Source organism: Saxophila tyrrhenica, assembly GCF_035928015.1.
Source record: "Saxophila tyrrhenica strain CCFEE 5935 chromosome Unknown scaffold_7, whole genome shotgun sequence".
Taxonomy (NCBI): Eukaryota; Fungi; Ascomycota; class Dothideomycetes; order Mycosphaerellales; family Extremaceae; genus Saxophila; species Saxophila tyrrhenica.
In genome coordinates, this window is record NW_027041739.1 from 104,745 (window position 1) to 130,887 (window position 26,143).

The 26,143-nt window shown below is 55.0% G+C and overlaps 12 protein-coding genes across 12 annotated transcripts; 6 read left to right on the forward strand and 6 right to left on the reverse strand.

Moving 5' to 3' along the window:
• Positions 1–621: 621 nt before the first annotated feature.
• LTR77_004708 (uncharacterized protein) lies at positions 622–1,474 on the reverse strand (the record flags this gene model as incomplete). The annotated part of the gene is made up of 2 exons (XM_064801961.1): positions 622–1,312; positions 1,362–1,474. The coding sequence occupies 2 exons, from the start codon at positions 1,472–1,474 to the stop codon at positions 622–624; spliced, it is 804 nt and encodes a 267-aa protein (XP_064659322.1).
• A 2,471-nt stretch (positions 1,475–3,945) lies between these two features.
• KTI12 (kti12, chromatin associated) lies at positions 3,946–4,884 on the forward strand (the record flags this gene model as incomplete). The annotated part of the gene is made up of 2 exons (XM_064801962.1): positions 3,946–3,951; positions 4,009–4,884. 2 exons carry the CDS (start codon positions 3,946–3,948, stop codon positions 4,882–4,884), a joined length of 882 nt encoding a protein of 293 aa, XP_064659323.1.
• A 365-nt stretch (positions 4,885–5,249) lies between these two features.
• Positions 5,250–6,140, reverse strand: LTR77_004710 (uncharacterized protein; the record flags this gene model as incomplete). The annotated part of the gene is made up of 1 exon (XM_064801963.1): positions 5,250–6,140. One exon carries the CDS (start codon positions 6,138–6,140, stop codon positions 5,250–5,252), a length of 891 nt encoding a protein of 296 aa, XP_064659324.1.
• A 930-nt stretch (positions 6,141–7,070) lies between these two features.
• Positions 7,071–8,208, reverse strand: LTR77_004711 (uncharacterized protein; the record flags this gene model as incomplete). Its single annotated transcript, XM_064801964.1, has 2 exons — positions 7,071–7,281; positions 7,352–8,208. The coding sequence occupies 2 exons, from the start codon at positions 8,206–8,208 to the stop codon at positions 7,071–7,073; spliced, it is 1,068 nt and encodes a 355-aa protein (XP_064659325.1).
• A 145-nt stretch (positions 8,209–8,353) lies between these two features.
• On the reverse strand, positions 8,354–8,959 carry LTR77_004712 (uncharacterized protein; the record flags this gene model as incomplete). The annotated part of the gene is made up of 2 exons (XM_064801965.1): positions 8,354–8,387; positions 8,436–8,959. The coding sequence occupies 2 exons, from the start codon at positions 8,957–8,959 to the stop codon at positions 8,354–8,356; spliced, it is 558 nt and encodes a 185-aa protein (XP_064659326.1).
• Positions 8,960–9,888: 929 nt separating this feature from the next.
• Positions 9,889–12,195, forward strand: LTR77_004713 (uncharacterized protein; the record flags this gene model as incomplete). Its single annotated transcript, XM_064801966.1, has 3 exons — positions 9,889–10,196; positions 10,246–11,264; positions 11,315–12,195. The coding sequence occupies 3 exons, from the start codon at positions 9,889–9,891 to the stop codon at positions 12,193–12,195; spliced, it is 2,208 nt and encodes a 735-aa protein (XP_064659327.1).
• Positions 12,196–12,822: 627 nt separating this feature from the next.
• Positions 12,823–14,420, forward strand: LTR77_004714 (uncharacterized protein; the record flags this gene model as incomplete). Its single annotated transcript, XM_064801967.1, has 2 exons — positions 12,823–13,298; positions 13,352–14,420. 2 exons carry the CDS (start codon positions 12,823–12,825, stop codon positions 14,418–14,420), a joined length of 1,545 nt encoding a protein of 514 aa, XP_064659328.1.
• Positions 14,421–14,716: 296 nt separating this feature from the next.
• LTR77_004715 (uncharacterized protein) lies at positions 14,717–16,041 on the reverse strand (the record flags this gene model as incomplete). Its single annotated transcript, XM_064801968.1, has 6 exons — positions 14,717–14,750; positions 14,799–14,881; positions 14,936–15,012; positions 15,094–15,353; positions 15,410–15,629; positions 15,690–16,041. The coding sequence occupies 6 exons, from the start codon at positions 16,039–16,041 to the stop codon at positions 14,717–14,719; spliced, it is 1,026 nt and encodes a 341-aa protein (XP_064659329.1).
• A 565-nt stretch (positions 16,042–16,606) lies between these two features.
• Positions 16,607–18,195, forward strand: LTR77_004716 (uncharacterized protein; the record flags this gene model as incomplete). The annotated part of the gene is made up of 6 exons (XM_064801969.1): positions 16,607–16,649; positions 16,717–16,754; positions 16,970–16,988; positions 17,058–17,573; positions 17,623–17,922; positions 17,972–18,195. 6 exons carry the CDS (start codon positions 16,607–16,609, stop codon positions 18,193–18,195), a joined length of 1,140 nt encoding a protein of 379 aa, XP_064659330.1.
• Positions 18,196–18,529: 334 nt separating this feature from the next.
• On the forward strand, positions 18,530–19,743 carry LTR77_004717 (uncharacterized protein; the record flags this gene model as incomplete). The annotated part of the gene is made up of 4 exons (XM_064801970.1): positions 18,530–18,621; positions 18,690–18,834; positions 18,934–19,106; positions 19,161–19,743. The coding sequence occupies 4 exons, from the start codon at positions 18,530–18,532 to the stop codon at positions 19,741–19,743; spliced, it is 993 nt and encodes a 330-aa protein (XP_064659331.1).
• A 935-nt stretch (positions 19,744–20,678) lies between these two features.
• LTR77_004718 (uncharacterized protein) lies at positions 20,679–22,279 on the forward strand (the record flags this gene model as incomplete). The annotated part of the gene is made up of 4 exons (XM_064801971.1): positions 20,679–21,116; positions 21,166–21,224; positions 21,287–21,458; positions 21,680–22,279. The coding sequence occupies 4 exons, from the start codon at positions 20,679–20,681 to the stop codon at positions 22,277–22,279; spliced, it is 1,269 nt and encodes a 422-aa protein (XP_064659332.1).
• A 704-nt stretch (positions 22,280–22,983) lies between these two features.
• On the reverse strand, positions 22,984–25,962 carry CPH2 (Clr6 histone deacetylase associated PHD protein-2 Cph2; the record flags this gene model as incomplete). Its single annotated transcript, XM_064801972.1, has 1 exon — positions 22,984–25,962. The coding sequence occupies one exon, from the start codon at positions 25,960–25,962 to the stop codon at positions 22,984–22,986; it is 2,979 nt and encodes a 992-aa protein (XP_064659333.1).
• Positions 25,963–26,143: the final 181 nt, after the last annotated feature.

The following is a 26,143-nucleotide window of genomic DNA, read 5'->3' on the forward strand; positions in this document are numbered from 1 at the left end:
CTCGATGCGCTTTCTAGATCCTCGCAGTCGGCGGTGATGCGTAAATGGTATACGGGTCGAAGTCGGACGGAATGCGAAGCGAAGCGATGCGATGCGCCGGGGTGCTGAGTGAGAAAAGAGCAAAAGGCGGCAGCCACCGGATGACGACGTGGGAGCTTGCGATCGCCTCAACGCCCGTCTGCACTGCGCCTCTGCTGCTACGACTTCCAAAATCCAATGCTGTTCAAATTCTGTTGATGTCGACGTCTCGAGGGGAGAGTGACGGCAAATGGAAGGCTTCTGTTGTAGTACCAAGCTTGACGAAGATGAAGCTGTCTCAGGGAAGAATGCTTCGAGCCGCTCCTCCTCCACTCCCCGCCCGCCCTCTGCTTACTCCGCCACCGCCCCCATGATTACAACGACGACGACCTTTACCCGAGCATCTTGGCATGTCTTACATCGTCTTCTCAAGGACCATCATCAATCAAGGCCGGCCGCGAAGATGGCTAACCGATACAGACGTCAAACACAACGGCTACCTGCACGCTCACCAGACACAGATCCTGCGGTGCGAGAGAGCACTATCTGCACCACAACCATCGATGAGGTGATACACAGGTAAATTATCTGTCTTATAGTCTCCTAGACCTGCGATCCTCGCTCACCCCTCCACACCGCCTCCACAAACGCAGTGTTCGAGTTCTCCGCCATACTCACCCCCTTATACTCAAACCCCTCCCCAGCTCGCAGAACAATATCCCTCCACTCCTCCTCCTCCCTCGGGCAATGGTTGATCAGAGAATACGCCGCGACATCAGACTCCCGGAACCTCCTCTCCTGCCAGCTGGGACAAGTCCCAGGATTCGGCACCATGGGATCCTGGATCAGCACCACCGCTCCTAGCTTGAGGGCCGGTATCAGGGCTTTGAGGAAGTCCACGCATTGCTCGTTGTTCTTCTCCATTAGTACGCGCCGGATGAAATACACCGCGGCGTCCTTAATCGGCTGCTCGCGGAAAATATCATGCTCCATGTACCTCACCCTTTCTTTCAGCGTGGCGTCCAAGGAGGCATGTTCGATCACTTCCTGCCGATCCTGGACGATGAAATCCAGCAGCGGGAAAGCTTTGGCTAGCTCTTTACTCACCGTTCCCACGCCGCCTCCCATATCGACCACCGTAGCTTGCCCGAGCGCCGCCCAGTCGTACCCCTCAACGACATGCTCGACCGAGAAACTCCGGTCGTTGGACATGGCGCCCATAGCTCGATCGTAACGCCCGAGCTTCACCGGGTCCTGATCCAACGTCTCCTGCAACGTCCGTCCATGCGCTAACCTACTTGACATGAGCAAACACCAGATGAGAAACAAAAGCAAGTGCATACCAAAACCCCGTCCTCTCCCACCCAGCCCCCTGAGGCCACTTCTCCACCGCCTCCCCCACCCTCGCACACGCAGGCCAGACTTCATCGCACATCGTGCGCACGTAATCGCGCATCGCCCCGTCTTGCGCGAGGACGAGGGAGGCTTGCGAGTGCGCTATTAGGCCGGGGGAGGGCTCGTGGAAGATGCGGTGGGTGATTGCGTGGCGGAGGAGGCGGCGGAGGAGGGGGGTGGGGAGGGAGGTTTGGGCTGCTAGGTGATCGTAGGACACACTGCAGTCTTCCTCGTTGCCGGTTGGGATGGGAACGAGCGAGGCGATGTTGTGGCGGACGATTATGTGGCGACTAATCAGATTCGACGGCTTTCACCCCCCACTATCAGCTCACCATACCCCAAAAAAAACCCTATCCCCTAACCAGGTAGAAGCAAGTAAAGTAGTACATACCGCCTGCCCAACCAAAATCTCCCTAGGCGTCATTAGCAACTCCTGCATCTCCATCAAATTCTCCAGCGCAGCGGCCCGAGTGTCGTCGATGCCATTGTAATCAATCGGACTGACTGCGCCATCGAACGAGGGATCGGGTTGGGAGGTTGCTATGAGGTGGGATTGGAGGGAGTGGATTTTGGTTTGGAGGAGGGAGAGGAGGTGGAGGAGGCGTGGTTGTTGTTTTTGTTGGTCAGATCGGCTGGTTGGGGGTTTGGTTTGGTCCATTTTCTGATCTTAGGTAGTGTTCTTTGGGTAGAAGGGATGCTAAGTCAGTCAGAGCAGGTTCATGTATGTATGTATATCCTACCTTTGTGTCTTGTATTGATCGTCGTCCAGCTGACCAAGACGAAGCAGAAGGATCTCAGCCCCAAGCCCGACTGAGGAAGGAGAACGAAAGCAGCTTTACCTGCGAGTGTGCGCATTCGCGTTATGCCGTCGATAGATACTACATCTAGATGCTTAGATGCTATATTGCAACTTCTCAGGGTCTTGCGAGGTTCCCTCTATGCCAATATCCAATATGGCCGATGATTCCTCCATATGCTGTTCAAAACGAGATAAGGTTCTTCCAACGCCAACGCTACCATATATCCTCCCTTCCCGAATACCCATGCTTGTACGCCTTCCAAAAAGATGCCAGAAACGCACAACGATGCCCCTCCAACACACAGTCACCTCTCATCCTCCTACTTCTCTGGACTTTGGGTCTAAAGCCCCACATCCCCCAAATCCCTCGTCAAACACGCCATCTGCGCCCTCTTCGCCGCCTCCGCCACGAGATTGAAATCCTTCAAAAACGGCGCCGTCTCCGGCGTCCCGCCCCCATCCCCCCTCTGCCCAAGATACGACCCTTGCTGCCCCTGCGGTATCCTCTGCTGCTGCTGCTGCTGTTGCTGCCCCGGATGTGAAGTCGGAGCATGCGAGCCGAAATACGCCGCTGGTTGCTGCGCGGACGGTGATGGTAAGGGTGCGGATGCGAAGCCGGGTTGTTGGGTTTGCAGCATGTTGGGTGCTTGTTGTGAGGAGGGGTTGAAGGCTGATATGGAGGAAATGCTGGCCGAGGACTGGAAGACGGAGGAGGGTTGCGAGACGGGAGCGGATTGCGGCATGGCGTGTGGGTAGGGCGGGCGTTGGTTCTGGGCTGCTCGACGTTGGGAGCGGGTTTCCATTGCTGCTAGGACGGAAGTTGTGTGGTTGGAATGAGGGAGTGTTTGTCCAGCCTCGCCGGTGAGGCCTAGCTGATAGCTGCCCAGTACTTGGTCGTAGGTACTCCCCGGAAAATTGTATCGCGATGACGCTGCAGTTACTGCCGATCGCGTTGTTGTTCTTTGTCAAGCTTTCGGTAGATGGTGATCGGACGGACTGGTTTCCTGATTGGAGGTCTGTTTGGACTGTCTCCAGTGTGTTGAAGGAAACGACAGATAACGGAGTCGAACAGTCACGATAGCAACGTAGCAGCAAGGAGGCAGGCTCGCCTGGGTGTAACGTAAAAGTGCAGGCAAAAGCAGGCGGCGACGCCGAGGTACAGATGGAAATAAAGCGCCTGGAACCTTTGCCAGATCGGTCGATAGGTTTGTGGAGGACCAACGGGCAGGCAGGCTGATGACATGCGAAGGAATGCCACGGCCGCAGTCCAAGGCTGTCCTTCTTCCTCCAAATCACCCGCCGGCGCCTCTAGACGGTCTGTCGGCAGAATGTAGCTCGAGAGATATGCCGACAATTCTGACGAGCCGTCGACGCCCTTTTGGCTGTTTCCGGGACGAAGATCCGCTGCAAGAGGTACGCGTCGTCGATCAAAATCAATCAGTTATCGATGTAGCTGGTTAGAGTAGGCGTGGGGTGCAGATGGAGTTGTTCATCATCAGTCGTGCATTTGGAGAAGTTGATGAACATGGCGAATCGTCGGCAACGGAAGAATTAGGAAGGCGTGACCCCCACTCTCCACCCCGCGAAATCTCACTCCCACGTGCCGTCTTCTGGAGCCGAGCGACTTCGCGACTTCCTTCGAATTTCCACCGGCTTTCCTAACACGGCTTCTGCCCCGGCTCGCCTCGTCATCAACCTCACTTCTTCCAACCACTCACGCCAAGCATACCATCATGCCCGTACGTCGTATCTCGATCTCACATCATTTAAGAATTCAGACTAACGCGGAATGACAGCTCATCCTCCTCTCAGGTTACCCGTCCAGTGGCAAAACATACCGCAGCAAACAGGTATTGGAGTTCTTCACCCGGAAAATCTCCGAGGCGGACGACCCGAAGATCAAGCGGCTCAAACTCCACCATATCGACGACCAAGGCCTGGGACTTTCGCGGGACGTATATGCTACCGCTCGAGCGGAGAAGGATGCGCGGGCGACACTGTCGTCGGCCATCAAGCGTGAGCTGGGAAGGGATGCGATAGTTGTTGCTGATGGCATGAACTACATTAAGGGCTTCCGGTATCAGCTGTACTGCGAGGCAAAGGCTGTGCAGACCCCGAGCTGTGTTGTTCACGTTGGTACGCCGGCAGACAAGTGTCGGGAGCTGAACGATGCTGCGCTGAGGGATGGGACTGGTGGCTACGAACCTGAGATCTTCGACAATCTGGTCTTCCGGTATGAAGAGCCTAATGGCATGACTCGATGGGACTCGCCGCTCTTCACAATAACTTACGAAGATGCTGAACCACCATGTGAAGCCATCTGGGAAGCCATGGTCGGCTCGGAAGGAAAAGCAAAGGTCGTCCGACCAAACGCCGCAACCGTGCTCAAGCCCGCATCTGAGCAGAACTACCTCTACGAGCTCGACAAGACGACTTCCGAAATCATCTCAGTGATTACCACATGGCAGCAAGACCATCCAGGTGAAGGTGGCGATGAGATCACTGTCCCTGCTGCCGAGAAGAAGATACTGCTGCCGCTGACCGCTCCTTCGCTGCCGCAGCTGCAGAGACTGAGGAGGCAGTTCACTACGCTGAACAGACAACACAGTCTGAGTAAGAGTAGGTTGAGGGAGCTGTTCATTGACTATCTGAATGATGCCTTCCAAAGCTAGCCGCGCCACGACATATATCTCTGTGGTCTGTCGGTAGCAACGACAGCTCAAGACAGAATAGTCATTCGACCATCCGAAGACGGGGCAAATTCCACCGATGCCCCCGGCGGTCAGTCTAGCACAGCGTCGACGCTCATACGACCCGCTGCCGTCCTGGCATAGGTAATTGCCTTCCACGCCTCCATCGCTTTTGCCAGATGATGGTCCTTGCCATAACAGACCACCAGCATGTCAACCACAGCGATACAATGCCTGCAGCTTGCCTCCAAATCGCGTTCCCGCAGGATCAAATACAGCTCATGATGCCTGATCCGTGAGCGGTGTCAGCACTCGCTACACCATATCAAGACTAGGAATCGGAATTCTTACGCTTCGGACTTGCTCAACCCTTCTACTCCTTCCTCCGTCATCAATGCCAACCTCTGTTCGAGCAGCTCAATGCGCCTGGTCACCTTCAACTCCTCGGCCTCGGGTCCTTCGGGCTCGCTCGCGCTCTCCTTGACGAACGTAAGGTCCAGAAAATACAGCTTGTGCCGCCTGCTGGCGCTCACGGGCTCGTAATCGGTCCATCCAAGTTTCGCCACGCCCTCCTTGGGACCGCACGCTTTACACCTGCACTTAAAACTGAATTTCTTCATCAAGTCGTTGTTCCTCCCAACCGGATGAACCAGCACCGGCACATACGCGATGGTGATCTCTTCGCCCATGTCGATCTCCCGCAGCGCGCGCACATGAAGCCGCCACTCATCCGTCATTATTGCGCTGCAATCAAACATCGCAAACGCATTCGGCGTGCACGAATGATTGAACCGCGCCGCATCCACAAAGACCGCGCGCTTCGGCTTCTCCAGCTGCTCCCTTGGTGCCGCCAAGTTCTGCTCAACGAAAGCGTTCTGCTCGAATTTGCCGTACACCAGAATATGCTCCCGGTCCATCTTCTGCGTCGTCGGGTATTTATGCGTATACTGCTCTGCCTGCTGGTCGAAATGCTTGTGATGCACCAGACAGTCATACATCCTCCGCTGTTCGTACGGCAAGCGGTCGAAGTCGCGGAATAGCTTCTCGTACCGCTCCAAACTGATCTGGGGTGAGATCCCGCCGTTGGTGTGCAGGGGACCGTCGTCGCCGGCGTAGCAGAGGATGGGCTTGTCCGACATTATGAGCTCGCCGCGGATGACGTGCTCGGTGGCGAGGACGTCGAGGCCGTTGGGGGGTGTGGGTTCGACGAGAAATTTGGTCCGGGGGTAGGGAGCCATGGTAGCAAGTCTTGGTCGGTCGAGGTTGAGAGTTGAGAAGAGGGCTGCGACTCCCCGAGAGGTGGGTATATATATGAATCCATATGTGAGTATATAATGAATGAAGACCGGGGTGTCCATACTGAACGAGTCACCAGTCACGCATCGAGGACTCGGATTCATTCACCATAATGCCGCACCCATCCATGGCTGCAGTCAAGGAGCGCTCCTGTGCCCTCGGTGGCGGTCAACCAGACAAGCGCACATTCACCACGACCAGCGCATCTTCCAGCGCAGCGCAGCTCTTATATCCCCATGCAATGGAGCAGGCTGCTAGGAGGTACGCTGGTGGGCAAACATGTACCACCCACCGCTGCGAACGGGCGGGACATGTCACTGACTGACACGGTTAGATGTAGTGGAGCACTTGTGTCTACGCGGGGAGATGTTTGCTACTTCGCTGTAGTCAATCCACTCAGCGCTGCTTGTAGGAGCTGTCCGGCCTTCGGCGGAGAAGAGAAATCCGAGTCATTCCCATCTTCAGTCGTGCTCCCAGGCAAAAATGTCAGCACTCTTAGGCTCGTGCACAACTTCTCCGCCCTCAGCTCGATGAACTTCGTATACACAGGTCGCCAGAAGCGTTCGTCGAAGATCTCCAGCAGATACCTTAGAAGCAGGACCGGAAGTTTGCTCTTGGAAGACTCAGCAGGGAATTGGACGATGCGCCGTCACGAATGTGATCCTGTCGGCAGTCAATAGTATGTCAAATCGTAGGATAGTGCATATCTCAGACACAGGGTGCCCATGTGACCCGTCGACGATGTTGTATCACTGCGATGTCCCTCTGAAGAGACTACTGTCGCGATTTGGAGGATGTTGTGACACAGCAGCGTGAATGACTAAATGCGAGTACATGGATTCGTCTGCCAGTACCAACCTGGCTCACCCAGCCTAGTCCGCCTCCATCTCCTCCCCATCACCAGCCGCACCTCCCTTAATGCCTGCCCTAAGCTCGGCGTTCCGGCGCTTCTCCTCCCACTTCCTCGCAAAGGCATGTCTGGGTCCAAAGCAAAGCCTGGCGATCCGCGCCGTCTCTCTGATCTGCTCGAGAGCAGATTCATTGTCGTCTTGCTCCTCGTACAGCTTGGCGAGCTGTTCGTGACTGCGATATTGGTTAGTAAGACGGATCTGCTGCCAGAAATAGGCCAGTGTGTGGAAGGATATGTACCTACACCGCGCCCTTCTCCCAGCCCAAGAGTCCTTCCTCCTCCATGAGCTCGATGATGTCCCAACAAGTCTTCCGCTGCTTGTGTGCGGGCGGCTCTGTCCTCTCAAAATCCATGATCTCCAGCTGATTCCGCCTATAAGCACTCTCGTTCGCAAAGTTGGTATGTCTGTCACAAGCCTTACATCTGCACTCGAAGCCGAACTGGTCCATGGGAAGCTGCCGCCTCGTGGCTGGCTTTTTCAGCAATGGGATGTAGGGGATGAAGATCTCAGTCCTGATGGGAATTTCAGTCAAGGCGCGGATTTCCAGTTTGTTGGTCCTCTTGATGTATGTGAAACAAGCATTCGGTGTGCAGGAGTGGTTGAAGCGAGCAGCGTCGATGAAAATGCCTTTCATCGTCCAATCCTTCGCATCCTCGAACTCAAAGGCGTTTTCGTGGAAGATGGCTACCACTCTGCCGCCAGATCCTGTGTTCTGGAGGGGAAACAGCGCTTTGCCGTCCTCGTCGCAAGCAGTGGAGAGCTCTACAATGTAGTCGGGAAAGTGCTCCGATGACTTGGCTGGCGGCAGATCCCAGTAGCGGTCCCTGTTGGTTCTATCGAACTTCAGGAATTCCTCGAAGATGGCCACGGATGTTATTGGTCTGCCTTCATGCTGATCAAGGGCGAATTCTGGAGTAGCGGTCATGATAAGCTCGCCTGGGTTGAGTGTCCTGTGGGCGAAGACACCCTTGCCCACGTCGACAGGGTCCTCGACTTCCTGGACGGTCCATAACTTAGTCTTCTTTGTAGATTTTGGACTGGAGGAAGACGTGTTGACGCAGGTCTTGTAGATTTGGTATGCTGAGGCCGTCGAGTACATGCATGGCAGTTCTTGCAGGCGGCATTGAAGTTTGCTAAAGGGTGCTCATCGTGGAGCAATTGTAGCAAGCCGTAGCACAAGCATTGCCGACGCCAGTGAATGCAACGCCTTGTAGTTGCGAAGAACCATGGAATCTCGTCCATCATTACTCCAGAACCTGTTCGTGTCGTGTTGACAGGCTGTAGCACGATCAAGATCATGAGTTTCCTCTCAAAGCATTCGCGCACCCTCTGCAGCACGTAACCTGCGCCTCTTTGCGGTGGTTGGCAAGCATCTCCGTAATCACAATCTCCGTACGATCGAGCATCCACTCCAGAGCCTCCTCAACGGTATTCTGAGGCTCGCCGAGAATAATGACCTCTGTCCCGGTGCTACGAGTGTCCATACTCTTGCTCACAAGCGCAGCATAGTGCTTGCCTGCCACGCGGCTCCCAGCATTGCTATCAGACGGTCTTCGTTCAGAAGGCGGCGTTTGATCTCCTGGCGAAGGAGAAGAGTCTCTGATTCGGATCGTCACGTTAGAAGTCGTGCTTATGAAGCTTCGTGGGCCTGTGGTGGGTGTAGGCCCTCGTGTCTTCCCGGTTACAAGCTCTATTGCGCCAGTCTTGACGTGTGGTCTCATCATAGACGCGTTGGCGAGTATGAGCTGGCGAGTGTCTTTGACGGTACGCTTGAGCGCTGTAGGTGGTGCTAGAATGGTTTCTGTGTACGCCGGAGGGTCTGCGCCGGCAGTAGAGTTGGAGCTGTCCATGTTGGTATGCAGCGATGTCGAAAGGGCTGCAGAAGATGCTTCAAGGCTGAGTGCAATGGGTGTCTTGAAGGCTTATAAAGGATGCTCTAGATGTAGTCGTTCGTGCTGCACCGCCTCATCCGCGGGGCCAATGTTCAATGCGAACGCGCATCAACCAACTGAGTTGAAGTTGTTACAGGCCATCCATACGACGAACAAGGAACATCTTGTGCCAATGACAATCCGCAGGCTGAGAATATATAGGTGCGGTTGACTATGGCGTGAGGTCAAACCCAGCTCAGGCCTGAGGCTCGGCTGACTTTGACCACACCCATCAGCTGGACTCCTTCCTCTTCGTTACCACGATCATCTCAATATCCATTTGACGGGCCGGTCAACGCATTATTGGATCCAATGTGGAGTGGTCTGCACCAAAAAGTACGACATACTAGCCCTCTGTGGGAGGGTGCTGGCCGCCGTTGGATCATGAAAATATGCTTGGTTGCAACCGCGTTTCGACAAGCACCGCAAGCAATGGACGATCATATCACCTTCTCGATGGGGAAGGTCGACTTCTACAATCAGACTGCCAATGCCATCACTGCTTATCAGAGGAGCTTGGCCGAGATCAACAAGACGATGTCAGGATCACCCACACGCAGTGCCGCATTGCCGCCGAGCTTCCTGCTCGAAGAGGAAGTTCATTCAAGTTCGTCCTCAAGTACTCGATACCTATTGGTGAAGACCCAGACTCTGGAGGGGAGGACCATGGCTTCGGCAACTTCATGTACTGTGTCTCCCTCCGAGGACGATCGCCACCGTGATAATGGTACAGCATGAGAGATACGTCTCTCCGGATAAGCAATTGATCAGGTAAGGCTATAAGTACATATATGTTGTCGATCTCACAATACTTTCTCCTTGCCCTCATCTTCCATATCTCCCCAATCATGAGTCTCGCGTATGGAGCCACCGGCACGTCTGCCATTGCCCAAGAGAACGAGGTCTCGCTCATCAAAGAGCTTGAGAAGGACGGCAGTGATGGCGAGAGGTCCATGAGCGAGCCTGAGGGTGTCGCTGAGAAGGGAAAGGTTTTTGAAGTCGCGGACCGTGAGACGCACTCCGAAGATGGCATCGAGATGCTCTCGCATGAAGTGCAATTCCCAATCGACCCAACCGCGCAAGAGGAAACACACCAACTCACCTTTCGAGCTGTGTTCGTGGGATGTGTTCTTGGTGGTGTAATAGCCGCGTCAAAGTAAGCATTTGCGGACGACGGAGCAGTTGCTATGCTAATGGTCCAATAGTGTATACCTGGGCCTCAAAACTGGCTGGACCTTCTCTGCCAGTCTCTTCGGCTCGATCTTTGGCTTTGCGATCCTCAAGCCAATGTCTCGAGCGCTCCCTGACCGCCTGGGAGGAGGCTACTTCGGGCCCAAGGAGAACGTCTGCTGTCAATCAGCTGCAACGGCAGCTGGCTCACTAGGCCTGCTGTTCACCAGTGGGTTCCCAGCCGCCTACCAATTGGGGTTATTGTCCACGCCGAAAGAAGACTTTGGCAAGCTTGTCACGTTCACCCTAGCTTGCGCCTACTACGGCATGTTCTTCGCGATCCCACTTCGAAAGCTGTACATCTTGAAGCAGAAGCTGGCATTCCCAAGCGCGGTCGCTGCTGGGTTCACCATCAGAAGCATGCATGCAGGCAAGAACGCAGAAGCCAACGCGAGGAAGAAGGTCTGGGCGTTGACTACAGCCTTCTGTATCGCGATCACTTGGCGATGCGTCAGTGAGTACGCTCCAGGAATCCTGTGGGATTGGCACTGGGGCTGGACGCTGTACACCTTGGGCTGGCAGCAGGCGATACGTGTTGAGAACTGGCACTGGGTTCTCGAGTGGACACCTGCATTCATCGCAGTCGGCTTTCTGGCAGGACGCAATGCTTCCTACTCTGTCTTTGGTGGAGCAGTGGTCGCTTGGGGTGTCATTGGCCCCACTCTTGTGTCCATGGGCGCTGCTTTCGGCGAAGGCGTGTCTCCGGAATATCCAGGCTACATGAACTACATGAACATGGTTCTGGAAGATCCTGTCAACAGGCCGTCTCCGAGATACTGGCTGATCTGGCCTGGAACAATGATGCTGCTCGCAGGTGCGTTCGCCGAGCTCGCCGCTCAGTACAAGTCCATCTACGCATCCATGGTACAGCTCTTCGGACCGCTGCTCCAGAAAGTCTTCCGACGCAACAAAGAGGCAAACGAGGATTATCTGATCGAGGAGCCGTGCACGCGTGAGGAGCTGGTTCCAACATGGATGTGGGGTGGCGGCATTGGTATGTCTCCCCGTGCCTCGATCATTTTGCATCGGCTGACCACCTGACAGTCTTGAGCATCATCTTCACCTGCTTGATCATGGGTCTCCAGTTCAAGCAGAACGTCGGCGTCACCATTCTGGCAATTGTTTTCGCTTTCATCTTCAGCTTCATTGGTGCCGAGAGCGCGGGAAGAACAAACATCAACCCCGTCACATCCATCGGTAACGCCTCCCAGCTCGTCATCGGAGGCACAACATCGGGCCATGGCAGTATCCAGAGCCAGCAACTTCTCAATCTCACGGGCGGCATGCTTGCGCTAGGAGCCGCAGAACAGGCCACCGACATGATCCAGGATCTCAAAACCACCCACCTTCTACGGGCAGCTCCGCGGGTACAGTTCTATGCGCAATGCTGCGGCGCCATCGTCTCAGTCTTCATGTCCGTGGCGATGTACGTTCTCTTCTCCGAGGCGTACCCCTGCATCAACGACCTGGCTCTGTCGGACAACTGCACCTTCCCAGCCCCAGACGTCGGAGCGTGGCGAGCGATTGCCGTCGCAGTGACGAGCAGTTCCCTTCCGGTCCCATCGAGCTCGGCGTACTTCTCGCTCGCGCTGTTGATCTACGCCTTCGTGCAGACGTTCGTCAAGTACCGCTTCATCCCGGCGAAGTACCACTGCTACGTGCCGAACTTGGTGGCGATGGGTATTTCGTTCATCCTCAACACTACGGCATATCCCAACGCAATGGCGATTGGCGCGACTGTTGCTTGGATATGGCAGCGAGGCTGGCCGGCTGGGTTTGGGATGTTCGGCTACGCGGTGGCCGCCGGGATGATAGCTGGAGAGGGGTTGGGAGGCATTGTCGGCGCTATTCTTGAGATTGCTGGTGTGGCGGGGAGTTATAAGGGGACGGCTATTGGGTGTCCTGCTCTGACTTACTGTGGTTGAGTGGCTGGTCAGACTCGCAAGGGGTTGAGTCTTGGTAGGCACGGATGACTTGTGACAACTATACACTATAGATCACGGATGAGAACGATGCTCAACGAACACTTTCCAGGCTATCGTCAATAGCAGTCAGTTCAAGATCCTGTCAATAAGTCTGTTCAACGCAGGTCTTTGGAACTCCAACTTCCATGCACCAAGGAAGAGTAGACTCTGCCTCCCATAGTTCTACATACATTGCCGACTGCCGAATCGCCGATTTTCCACCAGAACCCGTTGTACCCGGATAGGAAGGTACCACTTTTTTCTCGCCTCTCGGCCATCAAGTCCTATCTCGGCGAAGAAAGTGCTGAGAAGGTTACATGAGACTGGTGAAACCACTTTGACGGTGAGAACGTTGCAAGAAATGCATTGTCTGTCCTATCCCGACGTCTTGCAGCTTCATACATTCTCACACTCGTTATCACGCTCATGAGGGCCGAGCAAGAGCAAGCAGAATCTTCGTCTGCTTCGGCGACTTCCAAAACCGCATCCGAGACCTCACCATTACTACCAAAGAAGGCCGATACGAAGAGGAAAACACGACCATGGCCGAAATCAGTAGTATACCGCGTGCTGATCGCAGCATTCCTCATGTCCCTCTCCTTCGGCGTCACCCAAGTCCCGCTTATCTACGTCTTTGGAGTCATGACTTGCGATGAGTACTATCGACACCATCCAATGCCACCACTTGGGACGCCAGCATACAATAACCGATGCAAGATCCATTCCATCGAAGCCAGCACCGCTCGCTCGGTCGCTCTAATGGGTAGCGGGACTACGCTGTTCGGTGTGGCGAATCTGTTTATTACAGGCTGGACGATCAAGGCTTGGGGAATTAAACGAGCGTTGCTTATTACGATTTTTTGGCCTGCTGTTAGACTTCTCATTCAGAATGTTGGAGTGGCCATGGGGGCTGGGATGGGCATTCTTATCACCCAGTTAAGCCAGATTATAACAATCGTTGGAGGACCGGCGGGATATCTGCTGGCGCTGAATAGTTTTGCGACTGAGGTTGTGTTGCCTGCTGAGCGGACGGCGACGATTGGGAGATTGACTGGGTGTGCGATGTAAGTGTTCCTTCTACGCCATTTTGTTGATGTCCAGATATTGATGGTTTCAGGTTTGGAACAGCACTAGGCTACCTTGCAGGAGGCCTCTTAAGTGACTGGCTCGGCATCATTGCACCATTCAGAATCACACTTGTGCTCTTCTGCCTCTCCACAGCGTATGGCTACCTATTCCTGCCATACGTCCCACTCAGCGACGAAGTGGAACAGAAAGCGTCGAAGAGCATCGCAGCGTTCTTTGCTCCGCTCAAAATGTTCACCCCAAGGAAGTGGATGCTGCCAAACGGTGTCGTGCAAAGAGAGTATGGAGTCCTTTTGCTGGGTATAGGAGCCTTCATGGCCGTCTTTGCCACAGGATATATCCCAGTGCTGCTCCAGATGTACGCCACAGATGTGTTTGGGTATAGCGCTTCGGACAACAGCAAGCTGATCAGTCTCAACTTTGTGATTCGGGCGACGTTCTTGACGTTCGCGTTCCCAGCAATCATCAATACCGGGCGAAAGTGGCTGGACAAGCGACAAGGAAAAATACGAAAGCAGAGCGGCGGAGAAGGAGGAACTGACAAAGAAGAGGATGGACTACCGACAAATCCAGACCGGCTGGCTCCTGCTGCAATGCCTACGGGAGAAGCCAACGCGAACGAGCCAGACGAACCACTGCGGCGCACATCAACCGCTCAAAGCAGCAAGAAGGAAGAAAACGAGTCATACGCCTTCGATCTCCTGTACACCCGCTGGAGTCTCATCCTCGACGGCGTACTCACAGCTCTCGCAACCTTCACCAGCCAAGGCTGGCAGATGTACATCGTGGCCGTCGTGATCCCGTTCGCCGCCGGCACTGGTTCAGCTGCGAAAGGCACCATGTTGCAGATGTGCACTCCGGAGCAGCGGACGGATGCTTTGAGTGCAATATCTTTGCTTGAGATGGTGGCGAGACTGAGCACGACGAGTCTGTTTGGTTTGGTTTTCAGCGGGTTCGCAGAGCTGGGGAAGCCGAATTTGACGTTTGCTGTGAATGGTGGAGTGGCTGTGGTTGGGTTTGTTGTGTTGCTGTTTGCGAGATTCCCTCCTGATGGTGCGGTGAGGTATACGAAGGAGGATGAGGAGGGTGAACATGGTTGACACTTCGAAGGGACAGCTTCGTGTTGAGACATGGGCAAACAAAGCGGCATTCTGGTAGTTGGAAAGGCACAAGAATTCTCTAGCCAAAAAGACAGTGGAACGCCAAATGACGGCTGGGACTGGACGTCACCCTCTACTGGCTAAGGGGACCGACTCCCAGGGAACAGAGTTTGGTGAATCAGCTAGAAAGCCCTCAGAGCTTTGAAGCCTGAGCAACCCGGCAGCATGGCGGCCGGTGAAGCTGTCGGACGGCCTGAAAATTCGAACGCATATGCTGACGAATGGACGAGTGAAGTTTACTCCTCCGGCTTCTGGCCATATACGAAGTACCTGGTCACCGAGTCAGCCCGATTCAACACGCAAAACGTCCATACTCACGCCCAGATATACGAGTAAAGCTTCTTATCTCGAAAGCTATTACGCATTCCAGCACAGAACACCTCAACTTGCTCGGGCGTGAACTGAGAGAAGTAAGCTTGACTTCTCAACACGAATGACGCATGGGCAGGACATACCCCTAGATGGTTCGTGAACCGCCGTGAGCAGAAGTCTGCGATACCAATATCGAGTCGCAGTTGATTCCACTGGCCAACTATCCCGTGCAACTTCAAGTCAGTACGAATAGGAGAGTGGCCTTGTGGTCGAAGGGTTAATCTAGAGGCAAATGACTCACTTTTACGCTGGTGCTCGTCCTTCGACCACCCGCCAACGAGCCACGGAATCCGATACTCTGTCACGTTGATAAAGCCTGCTTCTTCCATGCGGCCTTTGATCTTGTCTCCAATGTCGAATCGCATTCCCGATTTGATGCCCGCGTCGTACATGGTCGTGTTCCACTGGACATAAGGGCTGTCTTCGCCAAATTCGACGTGGTCTGAAAGGAAGAACAAGCCGGGCTCGTGCTGCTCGAACCAACCACCAGGCTTTATTGCCCTGCGCGAGGTCAAGTCAGGCGACAGGGAACGACGTCCTAACGAGATAAGACTCACCTGAAGGCTCTTCGATATAGAGCTGGCCAGTCCGGACACGTTCCCAAGAGCTCTCGGGCGTGCACCAAGTCAAACTTATTCTCATCCAGCCACTCAACGTTGAAGTCGTCAATCTCGAAGAAAGCATTTGGAGGAACCCAGCCTGGCTGTATAGGAGATACATCTGTGCCTGTCACTTCTGCTTGCGGGAACTGCTCTGCGACTTCTATGACCCAGATACCTTTCAGAGGTCAGCATCAGCACTGGTGTCTCTCACTGAGTTGCAGATGGTGGCACCTACCCGTCCCAGTCCCGACATCGAGAATCTTTACCGGGTCCTTAACAGGCGAGAGAAAGAAGTCGCCTTTCAATGATAATGTCCATAGATGATGGCTAAGATCCTGCTGGTCTTGTGCTTTCTCGTCATTAGGCCCCCAATGCTCCGTCGATCCGTAGGAGTGATATGTCCTCCCGTTCTCCTCCCGATACTTGGTGATAGCCGACTTGAGAGAGGTAGTCTCGGTCCCGCCTACTGATGGAGCATAAGTAGAGTCGACTTGATCAACTGCCCCTTCATTCACTGGTCCAACAAAGTCCGGCGCTGCCTCGCCTTCCGCTGCTGGAGCTGCGGGCTGTTCCTGAACATCTGACATTGTGATAGATTCGAAAAGTGAGAAGCGGCGGGCCGGAAGAGTCGTGACAGGGCTGACACATCCTACCAGTTATATCTCGTCAACTGGGCGGCCTAGAGTCCGGGCTTGCATTGCCGGCATGCGGTGTCATTCAGATCATCTCTTCTCCCGCCTGTCACCTCGTCTCGCCTAGCCGCCGCAAGCAGAGTCCACAACCTCATCAACAGTAACCGGCATATGCCAAGTGGAGCCGGTTAAAACTGTTGTCGTCTCAAGCAGGCGGCCCGATGCCCGCGAGCCGGACGCCATCACCTGCATCCTCCTCCTTGTCAAGCAGCTTCGCCTCGGCCAGTAGAGGACAACACACACCTACTACTGCAGCACGGTGGCGCCAACGGTAGCTATAGTGGCTGCGAGATGCCGAAGGAGGCAGCTGCTGTGCCGAGATGGGTATCGCTCGCGAGAAGCGACCACGTAGATGGCGATAGCACGTATCATGATGAGTATACTCGGCTTTCCTTTTCTAATGTAATCACGCTTTTCACCTCGACTTCTATCAGCCCCCACGATCCTCAGCTTACATAGCATGGCGACCAAGGACGCTCCCAGAGTTCTGGTTATTGGAGGAGGTAAGTGAGCAAAACCACCAATCACCAACACCATCACAACACCGCTGATTCTTATCCTCCACTCCAGGCTCGGCCGGTCTGCTCACCGCACATGCCTTGCAGATGGTTTGTCTTGTTACCCGAACACCGACACTGTGGTTCAGTCACACGTAGCTCACTTCCTTCTGCCAGCAAGGCGCGCATGTGACTGTCTTCGAGCGGGATGCGGCGCTCGATGCCCGCGAGAGGGACTGGGACTTTGGCATCTAGTGCGTTCAATCACTTCTTGAATGGGCAGCAAACCCTTTTTGGGACCTCGCTAATGTCTGAAACACCTTTAGCTGGGCGCAAGTACCGTTGGTATGCAGACTTGAGAAGCCGGGTGCTATGGAAATGCTGATGACCGAGCGAAGCACGAATGCCTGCCAGAGGAGCTACAGAAGACCATCGAGTCATGCCAGGTCGACGATCACCGAGCGGGTGAGGATGAGACGATGCCCATCTACAATTGCAAGACCGAGGAGTTGATGATCAGGCTGCCCATTCCGTACAACATCCGGCTGAAGCGGAGGAAGTTCATACGCCATATCACGCAAGGCCTGGATGTCAAGGTAAACATTCTTCAGATTCGCCACTCTTCTGGTCTAACTCCTCTGCAGTACAGCAAAAAGATCAAGGAAGTATCTTCAGACGGCAAGAAAGCGACAGCAGTTTTCGAGGACGGTACTTCCGAGACCGGAGACCTTCTGATCGGTGCAGATGGAGGGCGCTCGGTCGTTCGCGACTACCTTGTTGGCTCCTCCCAGTCTGCCTTAGCTGATACACCGATTGTGTCGACTTTCGCGATCGCTCAGCTGCCGGCCGAAGCTGTTGAGAAGTTTCGTCATTTCGGCAACCGTATGGCTATCGCTTTCCATCCAAATGGCTACTTCACGTGGGTAGGCAGTAAGTCAGCCTCCCAAACGAGCTACAAGAGAGATGCTAAGACCGCCAGAACACGATGCACACGAGAGCACCACGCCTCCAGGGGAGTGGAAGTTCATGGTCGCTCAAACGTGGAGACCAGAAGACCCCAACTATGATCCTCAGACGATGCAGCGAGAGAAGGCTCTAGCGGATGCCAAACGCAGAGCCAAGGAATTTGGTCCTACGTTGAGTGAGATCTGGCAGTCGATTCCTGACAATACGACCTGCTGGCACAGCCGTCTGACTGACTGGAAGCCTGATGAGCTGTGGGACAACCGCAATGGCACTATCACGCTGGCGGGCGATAGTGCACATTCGATGACTTTCCGTAAGGTGGCTTACTATCACCACGAGATGTTGCGCTAACCAGTGTCCAGATCGCGGCCAAGGCCTGAACAACGCCATCCACGATGCTGCTTCCATCGCCCGCTCGGTACGAGAGTATGGCTTCACCCCAGATGCGATCAAGGCCTATGAGGCAGAGATGATACCGCGCGGTCGTGAGGCGGTCAATGGTTCGCGTGCCAACACCATCGCCATTCACGATTGGGATTCGTTGTTGGACTCGCCGTTGTTCAAGATGGGGTTGAAGGCGAAGTGAAGTGTCGGTTGAAGCAGTCGGAGGGCGATTTGGTGATGCTCTGTTTGGCATTGAGCTGAGTACCCAACCTCCGCCATTGCTACACCTCCATTCACTTGCATAGCTCAAGTAAGTTGTATCCAGTTCTCCATGACGTTCTTCTTCGCTCGAAACACTCCATGCCACCGCCTCACTTACTGCAGGCCTCCTGGAAACCCACCGAAACGTGAAGTTGCCTTACGAACGACGTCACTTCACCAAACAATCACGAACACAACTCAACAGCGACTTAGCACCTTTTTCCCAACATTCGCACTCTTAACACTGATCTGAACAACAAGTCCGCTACACCAACATGGCGACGCCCTCAGCGGCGCACGCTGTTCTCTTCAACGACGACCTCTTCAACATCATCCTTGAGCATACCCATCGCCGCGACATTCCGATGTCAGGCTCTGCCATAGTGCCTTCAACTCCACCGCATCGCCGCACCTCTTCCGGACGTTGCTCGTCAGCTCGCGCAAGCGTCACCTCAGACGGTACAAATTCGTGGCTGGTCATGAGGCCTTCAGTAGAGGAGTGCGAGAGCTCGTCTGGGAGGCTCACGCCTACGGCAATGGTGATATCTACGAAAAGAAATACCTCGAAATGGCACCAGCGGTGAGTCTGCTATACTCGCTGTATAAGCAACTTCGATCTGCAAAACATGTCGATCACACACCGTATGTTCCTGCCCAGAGCGTGACCTTACCGTCACAGGCCCGGGCAATCTCGACGGGCAAGGACGAGGATACCTTGTTGGAGCACCGAGCCAACATCGTCCTCTTGATTGATGAGTTGGGACTCGCTTTAGCAAGGCTCAAAGGACTGAATCATATTACCATCACTTTCTGGCATGGTGGCGAGCACGGCCAGAGGGCCTTCTTTAACAAGTAATGAGTCTCTAACCTTCGCATTCGCATTTCAGTGACTGATAGCGCCTTTAGGGTTCCGCTTGTGAAAATATCGCCCAAAATGCCACCGCCTGTGGCTTCTCTCTTCAAAAAGGGTGTCTTATTCAAACGGCAGAACCAGGCCTTCGATGCTCTCATGCAGGCTCTGCGCAACACCGATCTCAAGATCAAAGCCTTCACGATCGCGCCTGGAGGCGACGTGTCGCTGCCTTCCGCCCTCACTATATGTGGTCCGGTGGAGTTTCCACGAATGCTGATCGACTTCTCCACGATGGATCATACCGGTATTGATCTTCTTGCAGGCCCGTTGGAACATCTCACGAGCTTACGGCTCGACCTCAGCGAGAAAGGAGTCGCCACTTCTAGCCGGATGGCGCTACATAGGCGCCTTGGGATTGGGAACAACAATGGTCCAGGATTGCCGGGGCTCCTCCAGCGACTTTCGGCACTCAAGTCCATCGACATCCGTATAGCTCCAAGTGTGTCGGAAAACGACGACCGATGGGAATGTATCTTCCCTCATCGCCTAACGCGACGTCTTTGGGACCACCACATTCTCGCAGCTGCCCCCTCTCAGCCTGCGATCATTTTGGCTGCAGCCAGAAGAGCTTTGTGACTTCCTACTTCGCGAACAAGACTGCCTGACACACCTCACGCTCTCCGATATCAATCTGGGTGGCCTGTAAGCCTGCGTCATTACGCAAGACAGATACTCAACGTCGCCGTTGCTGGTTGTCAGGCAGTGGTACACTTATGAGACTTTCAGGGATCCCGGCCTAACGGAGTGGAAGCTAGTCGCACAGACATGCCAGCTCTTACCGAAACTCCAAGGCATGAGGATCGATCGGCCTTCCTCGTCTACACAGCATGACATGCTCTCAATGATCGATGTGGCGGATCTGGAAGAAGAGGAAATGAACGGAAGAGTGAATGTGCTGGCTGACGATCGAGGAGCGTGGGAGCTTCTGGAGAAGATGGTACGAATGAAGCAGCGGTCCAGACAAACGGGATGAGGAGAGGAAGGCTGTCACTACATGGAGCGTTCAGTGGCCGTGATAGTACGGGCGGAGGGTGGGGCAATCTGAAGAAGATGTTCAGCTGAGCTGCCGTAAGAAGGAGAAGGGAGGAGTACTTTTGGAGAGGGACGAGTTCAGGAGTCAGCGCTGCGCACATCACTGGAGAATGATGTGGCGTGCAGACACAACTCCCTCTTTGATATTGACCTTAGGCGTGAGGCCCTGCTCGATCTCATGGCGAGCTTTTTCGGGCGTGTCAGTGAGTACAACTCTTCTTCTATGAGTGTTCCTCTTGACACTGTCAAACTTCACATTTCTGCATTCACTTCCAAAACTTCACCTTGCTGCATTCACGTCCAAATATTCACCTTGCTGCATTCACTCGTTCCTCTTCCAGAACCTCGTGGAATCAACAATAGAAGGTGAACCTACAAAGGCTTCCTTCACCCACCTATACGACACCCAAGTCCCACCACCCGATGACCCGACGGAACACACACAGACAACGACATCATCGCACCGGCAGAACAACAGAATGGCGAAGCTCTCTCCAGCGCAAGAGGTCCTAGGCAACTCCGATTTGATGGCCATCGTCCTCGAGCACGTGCCTAGGCTCGAGATCACCAACCTACGCCTTTGCAACAGGGCGCTGCATACGATGGCGTCACCGTCACTGTTTCGCACTTTGATCATCAGCACACGCGAAGACCACCTCCGACGCTTGAAGTTTGTAGCGGGACACGCGGAGTTCAGCAAAAGAGTACGGGTAGTCGTATGGGAGACTGCAACGTACGGCTTTGACGGGGAGTGGATGGACGGACGCGCACACTACCAAGATAATGAACTGATTTGCTCTATCTACTACCTGCTTTCTATCGAAAGGACATCGAACCCCGATCTGGAGACTTTTCCAGACCAAGGCGCCAGGATCATCGAAGCCCGCTACCGCTCGACGAGCAACCATGAGAACGCGGTATGGACGAAAGAGGGCACGGAGGGGCTGATATTCGACCTCACAACAGCCTTCAGAGATGACCTTTTGGTCCGGCGGTGAAGGTGGTGACAGAGCGTTCTTTGACCCGTAAGCAGTTCGATGGCACTTTGACAGGGGCTGAGACCGAGACTGACATGCATTCTTCGCAGAAACATCATCGTCGGCCACCCCAGGATCATGCCTCCGCCACATCTCTCGCTGTACCAGGGAATGGAAGCATTTCTGTGTGAGCGGCAGAACCTGGCTACCTGCAGCAACACCAAATCTCTTGCACGGTCAGGTTGCAGTATCAAGGACTTCACTGTCACGCCTGGCTACAACGTACAGATTCCAGTCGGCAACGCTATGAAGCAGTCGATGGCATGTGCAGGCATGCCCAGGAATTCGTGGACCGTTTCGGGCCCGGAACAGGATACAGAGCGACAAACAGTCTGATGGAGGACGTTTCGGTAGCCTTTGGGAATCTGAGAAGGCTACACCTCGACCTGTGGGAGAATGGAGTGAACGCCTATAGTTCCAAAGCACTTCTCCCACGTATCTAGCAGGGACAGATCACCAGGCTCCTTCACGAGCTCGCCCGACTGGAAGATTTCTATATTAAAGTCGCACCTTCGCGTCCGGTGATCGATTTCGGCGGAGCTCCTGCCTATGCCGAAACCACCATTATCTCGCTAAAGGACGTCTTCGGCGACATCATATTGCAAAATTTGCGTACGCTATGCATGGACTCGTTCTGGGATGAGCCAGAAGAGCTCTGCGAGTTCCTCCTGCGCCACCAGAACACCCTCGTGGAGCTAAGTCTTTCGGACATCAACCTAGGCGGCACCCTGGCTTTCCATTACGAAGGGCACAACAACATTGTCTTCGTGGAGGAGCGGTCATCCAATAGGTCGCCATCATTGGTGGAATGGACACAAGTCGCCCAAACTTGCCAGGCGTTAGTCGGACTCGAGGGTTTGGCGAGAACTCCACCTTCCGTCAATCCAGAGAGGAACCCGCTGTCCATGTTCGATGCCGTGGAATCGGTGGAGCTGGGGAAGAATGGGCGGGACAACGTGCTGTGGGAGGGTGGAGCGTGGGAGATCCTTGCGAACATGATGTCGCGAGAAGCGGCTGGCAAGGCCAGCGCTCTGCCGTGCTGAGCGTCGACGAGGTTGGATGACGACACCGGAAGAAGGAAAACGTGTTGCCGTCTTGGAGCGCCAGCCTCAAACGGTCAATGAGCAACATGCTCTGATAGAAGCCAGTGGCAAATCCTCCCGACAGCAGTTCAACGAGATTCACATGAAAGCAGTAGCCATTCAGCAGCGACACGCGGACCTGGGCACCGGGAAGGCTAGAGTCCCGCCAAACCGAGCGTTGATGAGAATGGAGGAGGACTGCATCGCAGGGGGGCTCGAGACATGGACTCTTCTCGAGGCCCACAAGGGCAAGGGGCAGCATTAGCGTACATTCGTATGCACAAAAACATGAAGACAGGAACATGTCGCGCTCGTAGGCCACGCAGGTCCAGATATCGACCGACACTCTGCTGCTTCAGTACTTCTGTTAATACATTCACATCCAGCCCACACGCTCACCCGCACCATGTGCGCACTCCAGACCCGCCTTGGGCCTGCCCTACCACAGACTCCGCTGGTCTATCTTCAGAAATAAAGACTCGTTCCCATCGCAGCCGTCATCCATAGCTTCGTCTCAAATCGCAGCCGAAAGACCCAGGGGTGTTCCGTGCTGAGCGCCGATAGAGGTCGAAGAACAACGTCGTAGCAATAAGACCAAAGCACAGCTTCGTACCCACTCATCTATCTACATCTAACATCCATCGTCATAACCCAACCCACTTCCTTCAAATCCCCATCCCAATCCCACCCGTCCCAACCACCTCCCTAACAGGACTCCCCTCAACACTACTACACCTACTACTCCCGTACCCACTATCCCTTCCCCCGCCCTCAAACCCCCATCCCCCAACCTTCTTCGCAACGGCAAGACACCCCTCCACCACCCTCGCGCACTCTCGCCTCCCCAGCCCCGCTGCGCGACCCGCGGACGTGCCGACCCAGATCCGCAGATTGGCGGCGAGGTCTTCGAGGCCGTGTTTCGCGTGCAGCGGGAGCAGGGCTTTGGTGTTGGTGAGAGAGGTGAGGAGGCGCGTGGTGGCGATCGCGGTGAGGAGGGTGAAAGATGCAGGCGGGAGGTGGAGGGTTGCGATAGCGTCGAGAGCGCGGGTTTGTGAAGTGGCGGATGCGCCCGGGAGGAGGAGGGTGTGGAGTTTGGCCAGCGTGAGGGCGGTGCGGATGTCCGGGGTCGCGGGGATGTGGCTGACGAGGTTCATTTCGTTGGAGGTTGACGGGAGTGAAGGGAGAGAGTCAAGGGCGGCGAGGGTGTTGGCGACCCGATTGCTGTTGGAGAGGACGGCTTTGGCGGCGAGGGCGCGGGCGAGGGTGGCGGAGGCGGGAGGGGCGATGGAGACGGCGAGGGCGATGTAGTATTCGGTGTCGAGAAAAGAGGTGGTGGGTGCGACGGAGTCGATGAGGGTGTCGTCGACAGTCATGTTGGCGTACCATGCCGCAACCGCATCCAAGGGCGACCGGATAGCGTGGTCTTCAATCACAACATCCCGCGCCATGTTCGAGACGGTGCGGTAGGCGCTCGGTTTGTTCCAGGCCAAGTTCCACGCACGCTGAATCATCTCGTCGCTGAGCACTTCGTCGCAGTCGAGCTCCAGAAGGCTTGCGAGATGATCCGGTAGCACCTCGACATCGTCATCGGCGCCTTCGAATGGACGACCTTGAGCCTTGGCCTGCAACAACTCCTTCTGCTGCCTACGAGCAGTGTCCCAGTAGAAGCGTCCAACCTTCTCGGTGAACTGCTTGAAGCAGACCATGTTCCCATAGCCAGCATTCGCAACCTCCCAGAAGAACACGCGGAAGTGCACGGCCTTCTGCATGAGTCTGGTCGGGCTATCGGGTAGCGTACCACTCTCCATCAGCGTGAGCAGCAAGCGGTAGTAGCTGACCTCCTGGTCGCCTCCGGCCAGCTGAGCATCAATAGCGATGTCCCATGCTTTGATGCGGGCGGTCTCGTCCTCCTTGTTGGCGCCGGTGAGACTGTTGTATGCATCGGTCCCAACGAGTCGGCGAACAGACAAGCTGATCATCTTTGCAGTGACGGCAACGACTTCGAGCAAGAAGTGCTTCGGCACCCAGACAGTCTGGATGGCGGTGAGCCATGCTTTGCGGCGGACTTCGATTGGTGATGCCAGTGAAGGCGCATGAGGTAGGCGCACAGAGATCGAGCGACTCTTCTGCTTCCGACGTGGCGAGAGGGATAGCAAGGGTGCCAGGATGTAGGCCAGTGCACCAATGACCAGCACCATCTTAAGCAGCGGCACAGCAGCCTGCCGCGAGAACGCCGCAGCAGAAGATGGCGAGATCTCAGTATCCAGTCCTCGTTTGAACAAACCAGGCACTGGGAAGGCACCAAGACTGCGCGAACCAGAGTTGTCCTGTTCGCTGTAGCCCTCCATGACCATAAGCCCGGCCATCGTGCCCAGCATGACCTTACTCATCACCCCACCACCTCGTCCGTTGACGTACTGCGGCTGGTTCTGAGCGTCGACCGGGGGATTAGGCGGTCTGTTGTAGTTCGGCTGAGCCTGCTGTTGCATGTACTGCTGCCTCACGACCTGCTGACCGAAGCCATTTTGCTCTTGCGGCACGTTGAGGAAGGCTGCGCCGTTCTGCGACGACGAAGACATCTCCCTCGATCTGCCGTTCATGCTCTGTGGACTCATGCTCAAGCTCGCCTGACGGTCTCTGTTCTTGCCCATCGTGGCTTCAAGAGCAGCCAGACGCGCCTTCAATGTAGCCATCTCGTCCACAATCGTCTTGTTGCGCTTCTCCAGATGCTTGATATACTCTGTCGCCTTGCCCATGACAGTAGCCTTGTTCAGCTTATGCGCTGGCGTGAGTCCTTCCAAGTCCGCTTCGTTGTTCTCACCACGGTTCGCCTTGCCCACAGCACGCAGGCTGGGCACACTGTTCCTCAGCTCCACGATCTTGTCATTCAAGTTGTTTCGATATCGCTTCTCGATCACATTGTGCGATGTCTTTTTGATAGGATTGCCATCTGCGTCCTTCTCCGAGCTCTCCTCGTCTTGATCCTTCGCGAGCTGGACTTCAGCCTTCCGCTTCCTCCCACCACGCTTCTTCGGCGGAGGTGGAGCATCCGGTGAGTTCGAAGATATGCTCGTACGCGCATGGTCGGACGACCCCGGGCTATGGTGAAGACTGGGCGCGGTAGACGGCGCGGTGCCAGCGGAGGGTAAGCCGTTCCACGTCTCAGCAGTGAGAGCTGATAAATCGAAGTTCTGACCGTCGTCGGCAAGAGGGAGAGCCCAGCCCGCAGCATTCGTATCCAGCTTCGGCATTCCTGAAGAAGGTTGTTCCATGTCCATCACAGGCTGAAAGTCCATGCTCGCAGTCCCGTCGTTGCCTGCTCCAAACAAGAACGGCTCATTCCCTCCCACATCCACTGCTCCAAAGTCGAACGTATCCTCTCCCATAACCATCGGAGGCGCCAACGTCTCACTGCCTTTTCCAAACAAACCAAGGTCTGCGGGCATGACCGAGTCCTGCAAAGGCGAGTCATTCTTGCTGGAGCCGGAATTGAACGAAGTGTCCTCGGGCGACGTATTGGTGTCGGCGTTGGAGTCCCATCTTAACCAATCCTCCCAGTCCTCATGGCTCTGCGGGTGGAACAGTTCCTGTCCAAACGTGTCATGCTGGATGGGGAACCCTCCCTGCCATCCTCCTTGATCCATTTCGTTGAGGTCGCCTCTTACAAAGCGGATGTTGCAATTGTGGCCAAAGTGGTCTCAAGAGTCTTAAAAGAAGTCAAAATTTCATGCCATAATCCCGTCCAAAGTCCAAGACGGTCCTGTTATGAACGTTGCCCACGTCTGCAGTGAGAGTGAGGGGCGGAGGGAATGGCGGTCACAGACC